The 7,801-nt window shown below is 32.7% G+C and overlaps 1 protein-coding gene across 4 annotated transcripts; it reads right to left on the reverse strand.

Moving 5' to 3' along the window:
* Positions 1-1,896: 1,896 nt before the first annotated feature.
* LOC143354964 (uncharacterized) lies at positions 1,897-6,296 on the reverse strand. 4 transcript variants are annotated; one of them, XM_076789366.1, is made up of 8 exons: positions 6,214-6,296; positions 5,806-6,092; positions 5,524-5,693; positions 5,232-5,441; positions 4,733-5,109; positions 4,288-4,647; positions 3,374-4,168; positions 1,898-3,234 (listed from the first exon to the last, which is right to left on the reverse strand). In XM_076789366.1, the coding sequence occupies exons 2-8, from the start codon at positions 5,928-5,930 to the stop codon at positions 2,503-2,505; spliced, it is 2,769 nt and encodes a 922-aa protein (XP_076645481.1). In that variant the 5' UTR covers positions 5,931-6,092; positions 6,214-6,296; the 3' UTR covers positions 1,898-2,502. The 4 variants fall into 4 exon arrangements, with proteins under 4 accessions (XP_076645484.1, XP_076645485.1, XP_076645481.1 ...); XM_076789367.1 differs by lacking the exon at positions 6,214-6,296 and having other exon boundaries at positions 3,374-3,540; positions 3,631-4,168; positions 5,806-6,206; XM_076789369.1 differs by lacking the exon at positions 6,214-6,296 and having other exon boundaries at positions 1,897-3,234; positions 5,524-5,730; positions 5,806-5,942.
* Positions 6,297-7,801: the final 1,505 nt, after the last annotated feature.

The following is a 7,801-nucleotide window of genomic DNA, read 5'->3' on the forward strand; positions in this document are numbered from 1 at the left end:
AGACGCTGTCGACCCTCACGTTTAAATGTCTAAAGAATATCCAGTAACTTAATGGACACAAAACAATAAATAGTTCGGAAAAAAGCAGAATTTCAATCGGGAAGAATCGTAAAATGTGGCCATATTTTTTCAAATTTTTTAATACTTCAACCGATGGTAAAATTTGCAAAACAAAGATATTAGTAATATTTTTGCATTAAGAAATCACATTCGAATATAAAAGGATAAATTATTTAAAAAGAACAGTCTTTTGCGATGATGACTGAAAAAAGAATTTTTTTATCTTTAATAATAACTGTGGTATAAAATGTGTTGTGTAGGCAGTTTTCGTAAAACTCATCCCAAATAGCAAACTTTGATAGTCTGTATCCTTTAAACAATTTCGAAGATTACAAAATGATGGCACAATCTTTCAGTTTCATCCAAATTCGAAACATGGTCCCAAAAAAAAAAAAGATTTAATTCACATGAAATGATCCCCCTCCTAATTTGGTGATTTCCTTAAAAAAAAATTGTGTAATTTACGTATAACAAGGATGTGTGATGCTGTTTCACCAAACGACAGGGACGATTCCTATCCCCATGATGTTGTAGAGGAGAGATACCGATAGTTTACCTAAGGAGCTGTGGAGCCCCTAAAAACATTTTTTTTTGTGCCATGCACAGCAGGGAACGTGTCAACGTGCTCTCGAAAGGCCATCTATACGTTCAAAGTTATGGTCCCAACGACGTCGGGGCGACGCCGGAAAGATTTCGAGCACGAAGACCAATTCCCGACCGGCAAATTTCTAACCCGTGTTCTTAAATCTGGCCGCCCAAACAACTTCGGCATCTTGCCCGTCTTGTTTGGGGCGACCTTTATTCTTTCCTATTCCCTCGCGTACTCGCTACAAAAGCATTGAGATATTTGAAGGAATCACTTGGAAATCGATACCTTTCGATACCTACTGTATTAATTATTGTTTCGATACTTATGTATGCTCGACTCTAGTTCGAGTAGCATCGATACATTTATTGTTGGCGTGATACCAATCCCACCCAATGCCCATTGTGGCACTTCAGATATCAATACCAAGCATTTAAATTTTTGCTACCTATCAAACATTTCAAATAAGTACTTGGGAATCGAATTGCTTGAAACTTATGAGAAATATTAGTATCACTCCCATCACTACTATATAGATACGTTTGTTCTGGTTTTAAAAGATGATAAACAATACATACATATGTAGCTACCCCATTATTGTCCGTTCAGGTTAATGAAACCATGTAATTGTGACAGTTGTAAAGCAGAGAAAATTCAGATTGAAAATTCGTCAATTGCACATACTGTTGAATAGGAATCGGCTGACGCGTCCGATCATGATCAACTAATTGAAGAGCTCAGGGCAACAAACAGTCAGCTCGATTTCAACGTGATTGCCCACTTAGACTTTCGGAATCGTTCGGAATAACAAACAGTGAGAGCGAATGTAAACATTCTTAGAATTAGAATTTTTAATCTTCGGGGCAACAAACAGTCACAAATGTCTCATGATATGACCGTTTGTTGCACCGAAGTACACGAAAGAATTTGTTCTTTTACAGTCACGTCGAAATCGAGCTGACCGTTTGTTGCCCTGAGCCCTTGCCCTTCAATTCTACTTCTTGTGAATGCTAGGACACGTGAATCCGTCGAACTTTCAAACTCAATTTTCTCGGAAACGAAGCGTCAACCGAAAAACTTCTATTCGTATTTGTTTACTTATTTTTGTCCACTTTGTACAATCCGGTCTGAGACACCATGTATAAAGTTAAGCAGGAGATTCATTAAGACTTTTGAAATATCTGTTATTGATTAATTAGTATACAGTTCAGTAAAAAATGTTCAAGCTGTAATAACAAAGTAATATTATATGGCCATATCTTAAGTAATTAATATGTTTGTTTTTTTTTCATTTACAATCTACTAAAATTTGTTAATAATAAATTTGCTAAATTTGATAATACTATAGTAATACAAATGAAAAAGAGCCATATTATTAAATAAGAAATATGTTTACAAGTTTATTCTTATACAAAAGAGTTTATTTCTAAATTCATAATTTAACAAAATATACATATATAAAGTTCTAGGTAGAATATGAAATAAATGTGTCAACCTTTAGTACAAAATCGTCGCTAATTAAATCTGATGAATTACTGTATATCACATAATATATATATGACATAATGATATCATATTTTTCTGATGAATGTGCAAACAAATTCAGGCATAAACTACGCAGTGATTTATATTTTAGAATTGTTTACTTTTAAATACCATTGGTAAATAAACCTATCAGTATCATAAGTTGTAGTAATGTTAATTATTGTCAACTTTCTCTTTACCATGTAAAGCATATCATTAAAATAATGGACAATTATATTTTTGTATACCGATATCAAATTTAACGTATCATTGATACTCAGCATTGTAATACGTTGGTCCTCGCTTATACATTGAGTGTGCCATTCTATGCATTAAAACGAAGTCTCTTGAAACGTATCTTTTACTTTTATCGAATTTAGTGTTGATTCGCTCAATTGTTTGTGTTTGAAGCCTTGTCCTCGTATACTTTTGATTGTTTTGCTTTCCTTGATCGATCGTTTGGAATCATTACGCTGTAAACTCGTTGCTCGTTTCCTTGGAGAATTTCCAATTTCATCATTTTTTTCTGAGGAATTACTTGCACTATTAGTGCTTCCAGATGCAATACCGGATGTGTCAGATTCCGGAGTATTTCCGTTTAAGCAGCAAAGTAAACTATCAGTAAGGCCATCGTCGTTTAAAATGTTTGCATCGGACTCTGATTGTTCAAAATCTCCTGTGCGCGAGGTGAAACTGAGATCAACGGGACTAGCAGTTAAAACACTTCTGGATAACAAATACTCCCTAAACGTACTCGTTATAGACATTGTACTTTGTTGAGCATAAGAATCGTCAACAACAGATGTAAAAAACTTCTGTTTTTTTTTCATATTTTTACCAAAATTTTCTTTATCTTCCAAGTCAATACTTTCTCCATAAATAATTTCACTGTCTACACTATTAGGTCTGTGAGATTCCTCCAAAATTGAAGTACAATTTATTGATTCAATCATGTCAAGGTTATTATATTGATTCCAACTATTATTAACGGTGGCAAGATTACAGAGATTGGAGCCTGAAACCATCATTACTGGTTTTCTAGACCGTGGTGTCATCATAGTTTCCTACAATTATTGTGGAAAATATTTTTAATCTCTCTAATATTATTTTTCACATATAAAATATTATATTATCGTTTTTACATAAAAAAACAAAATATATTCCATGACAAGAATTATAAAATTATCAGTAATAACTACATACCTGCATAGCTTTCGTCATTTTAGTGGCACTTTGTGTAATTGGACTCATGCTTTTGTCATTATTAGTAATAGGAGTTAATATATAATCATTAGTGACCAGACTTTTACGCAGTAAATTCGATGGTGTTGATGTATGAGCACCATATACATTCCAAAGTCTATTTTTAACTATGGGCGAAAAATGAGTACATGCGTTATCAGGATGCAATTCCATTTTTGATTGTTCTAGTGACTTTTTGTTATCCTCGAAACACTTACAGGAAATCATATCTACATTAGTCGTCTTAGACATTGATAATGTAGGTTCTGAATTTTGTCTTACTAATTCATTTTCTCTAGTTTCATATAGAATACTTTGAGAAGAATACATGTCTGGTGGTTCACTTAGTTTTCTAGACAATCTAATAATATTAGATACAGTATTACTATCGCATCTTGAATTGCCAATTTTACATTGCTCGTCATACAAAGATATGCTTCTATCACCCATATTGGAAAAGATAGAATCATTTGCATAAGAATCTCCTTCGCCTTTTTTAACTGAATTATTTAGGCTCCAATTCTGATACTTTTCATCTGACTTTTCTTCTTTTATATCTGCGAATTGTATAAACATAGCCTTTCTCTTGTCTTTGTAATTTCTCAATGTAGGAGTATTAAGGTTACCGGTACTATTACTAATACGTTTAGAATGGAGAAGGCTACTGTCAGTATTCATATCATAGTTATCCACGCTCAATTCATCGTCTGATTTACTGAAGAGAACCTTTCTCTCAACTATTGATTTTTCTACATTCTATATAAGAACAAGTATGCAGATAATATATGTTAGTTGAAAAGTGTGATTGTAAGCATAGTCATGCTGTTAAAAATGTAATTGACATTCATTGTAAAAAGTATTATTTTCAATCTTACCGATGATAACATATTTTCTTCACTACTAGATCTAGTGATATTGCAACCTATATTAAAATCCATGAATTTTTTATGTCCCAAAATCTTCTTTTGAAAAATATGTTTCTTGATCGAGTCCCCAAGACTCTTAGTCCTACAATTTTTAACTTGTCTTGGTGTACCTTGACCATTCTCTTTGTTAAATTGCTTTACCAGTCTGCGTTTTTTAGCCGATTCTGGCATAGCTTGTATATGAGCGTAAAGCTGTGCTAAAGCTGCCTGAGTATCTTGCGTAGAATTTGCTTTTGCTGTTAACTTATGATCAACAAAACTAAATACAGTATGAGCTGTACCTGTTGTATCCGGTATAGATTCATTTAACTGCAATCATACATAATTCAATAAGTTACACTTAAGTACTTTAAAATGTTAATTGTGTTTAGTTAACTCAGAAAATATTACTCACATCAGCGTTTTTAGGACTTAATAATTTTCTTTCCTGTTCTACCCAGTATGCTCTAATGTCTGTAGCTAGCTTTGGTGGAATTTCAAATAAGTCAATCCCTTTCTTAATCATAAAGGCAACTAAGCATGACAAATTTTGAGAATTAATATGCAAAGCCTCTGGAGACAGCTTCCTTGGACACATTAAGTGCGGAGTGAAAAGTGTAGCCAGAGTATCACAATTCATTTTATTATTACATTCGAAACTAGCTGTTTTATTCAGAAGTGTTAAAACATATTTGAGTAACACTCTGTTCATACATGGTAAAAGTAATAAAAGCAATTGAAGAGACCTTAATAATCTTGCATCATTGCTTCTTGTATCAGAGCCATACAGTTCTAAAATACAAACAAGTATAAGTTAATTTTAAAAGCACTAATGAAAAGAATTATGTAATATTATAACTATTATAAGTAGAGTAGTGCGTGCAACCAGGTAAGTAATTTTATAAATATTTTACCAGCAATTTGACAGTGTGCAGGATAATGCAAATCTGACAGCAAAGGTTCTGGTAATTCTGCTAAAAATCCTTTTAACACAGATGCGCAATCATGAACACTATATTGGCCATCATTGAGATTTAATAAAATTCCCTGATACATTGTATTCTTCAAATCTTGTTGCCTTGTTAATTTACCAGTGCGTCTAAATATACCCTCCTGCATAATATCTTTAAAAACATTCATGAATATAATCAATATATGAAACTGTTACTTTATAAGTTAATAGAAATTGATAAGATTTACACCTACTTTGTTCTTTGGATAAATATTCTATTAATTGTTTTACTTGATTAATTCCATCTTCAGTTAAACTGGCACCTTCTATACCCTTTTGTAAATTGATTGTTGACTTAGGTTTCTTTGCAAAACCCAAGAGACCCCATTTTTTTAATTTTGCCTTTTCATTGATACAGTCATTGCTACACAATTTAACAATTGATTTTCTACTTTAAAACGCTAGTTTTATAGAGAATAAATCAAATTACAAACTAAAATTGTATATAAATTTTTAATGAAAGTTTATCAACTTACTCTTCTGTATTTAGATCCAATTCAAAAGATAGATGCATTTTGACAAGTGTGTGAAATTGTTCTGGATTGACTTTTCGCATTCTAAAAGCCAATTTACCGTCCACATTGTCATTAAAATCTTCCATTGTTTAAATTAGTGTAACGACAATTTAAACACGTTCTGACATATTTGAATCTCTCACACAAGCTCCTTACCGTTTCATCAACGGCGGTTATTTTCACTTTGTCTGAACAATTTCACTATTGCTGTGACTATTACATTCATGAAGTCGCAAATATACTTCATTCTGTACGTAGTATTAAAAATAATCTGTCAATATATGACACAAATTATGTGCCAATACTATTTTCATTCATTCATAATTGATCAACATGATCGTTCAACCAATCCAACTGTCTGATACTTACCACTAAATATTAACGACATTATAAATCATAGAATATATGGTCGACATAGCTTGTAAACTTCAGTTAGCGAAACAGAGTAGGAACAGAGAGGAATGAGAGTGCTCACGCCCGGGTTTTCGGCGTTCCCGATATAGTGCTGACATCTGCTCAGCCTTAGCGTGGCACAGAACCGGTCAGTCTTTCCTGGAACAGAACCGGTCCGTCTTTTAGCATAAAACTGAACGCACATTATTTTTTTAACCAGGATTAGAACGTACAGCTTAATTGTTGTATATGAAATATGTAACTAACATGTAAATCTTGTGTACCAAATCTCTTATTAATATAAATTAAGAATAATATTAATTGTAATGATACGTATTTTATTTTTTTCCAAGTTTGTAGTTGCAAACTCTAGTTGTAAAAAATGGAAAATCCGGAAAAATTCGAACAAATACAGATCTCATATTGAAGTTTAAAAGCGACCAACCTGAATATTAATTTAATAATGAGCTATTGTCATCAACACTATCTTAAATTTTTTCATATATTTAGCTACTGTTATTATTAATTAAAAAAATTTTTCTTTCATGAATAAATATTTTTTCCACCTCAGCACCATAAGATTTTTACTAGATGACTTTAAAAACACATTAGAACTATTTTCAAATAATTTTACTCGAAAACATTCTAGTTTACTCTTTATTTCACCGTTCTACTAATTTTTTATGGGCTGCATTGCAGCTCTGTTTAACACTCTTTTACAACTCAATACCATGGTACCATCCGTATTTAAGGAAGAACAATTTTTTGCGACGATCATTGAAAAAACAAAAGTGTTTCCTTCATTTCAGTCCTTTCGTGCGTTGGTGACGTAGCGCCCAGCACACCTACCTGTGTTCTGTGTCACATCTGGACTATTATGGTACGCTAACAATTGCTATTGACTCGCAAGTCAGACCGTACAAGCGAATGCATCCACAACTTCCAGAGACCTGCCTCCAAAACTAATTAAAGGAAGGCTAGACATGAAGTGTGTACTAAACTCCTCAAAAGAGGCGGATTCCAGTCGCTCGTGTTATAAACCTCATTCGATACTTCATCGAAAGGGTGATCTTACATATTTCTGTAACAGTTCTTGAAGCGTTTGAATAGCAATACAGATCAAATTATATCGTGTTTAGTGTCATTTTAATCAGAAAAACTCCACAAATAGGTTGATGGAAGTGCTATAAAAAAATAATGAAAATTTATCCGATACTCGTCCAATAAAGATGCTTTTTTTTATTCGAACCTTCAAATAACAAATAAAGATAAAGTATCTTTTATTCAAATTTTCATTTAAATAATTTTTTATCCCAAATAATGCCCATCTCTGCGAGGGCCGTTAGCACCGTTAAAGATTTACTTAATATTTAATTGAATTTAATAATTGCAAAGAGTGTATCATGAACAAAGTGCATGCACTTGGAACTGTTACAGAAATATGTAAGATCACCCTTTCGATGAAGTATCGAATGAGGTTTATAACACGAGCGACTGGAATCCGCCCCTTTTGAGGAGTTTAGTACACACTTCATGTCTAGCCTTCCTTTAATTAGTTTTGGAG

The sequence above is a fragment of the Halictus rubicundus genome, chromosome 6, assembly GCF_050948215.1.
Source record: "Halictus rubicundus isolate RS-2024b chromosome 6, iyHalRubi1_principal, whole genome shotgun sequence".
NCBI lineage: Eukaryota > Metazoa > Arthropoda > Insecta > Hymenoptera > Halictidae > Halictus > Halictus rubicundus.

What these genes read in the sequence shown, in the direction of transcription:
- LOC143354964 (XM_076789370.1), bottom strand. Translation starts at nt 5,930, where the DNA reads ATGGAAGATTTTAATGACAATGTGGACGGTAAATTGGCTTTTAGAATG. An exon ending in TTGGATCTAAATACAGAAGA is followed by an intron (nt 5,694 to 5,805) that starts GTAAGTTGATAA and finishes TAAATTGTGTAG; the next exon opens with CAATGACTGTATCAATGAAA. An exon ending in TAAGTCCTAAAAACGCTGAT is followed by an intron (nt 4,648 to 4,732) that starts GTGAGTAATATT and finishes GTATGATTGCAG; the next exon opens with TTAAATGAATCTATACCGGA.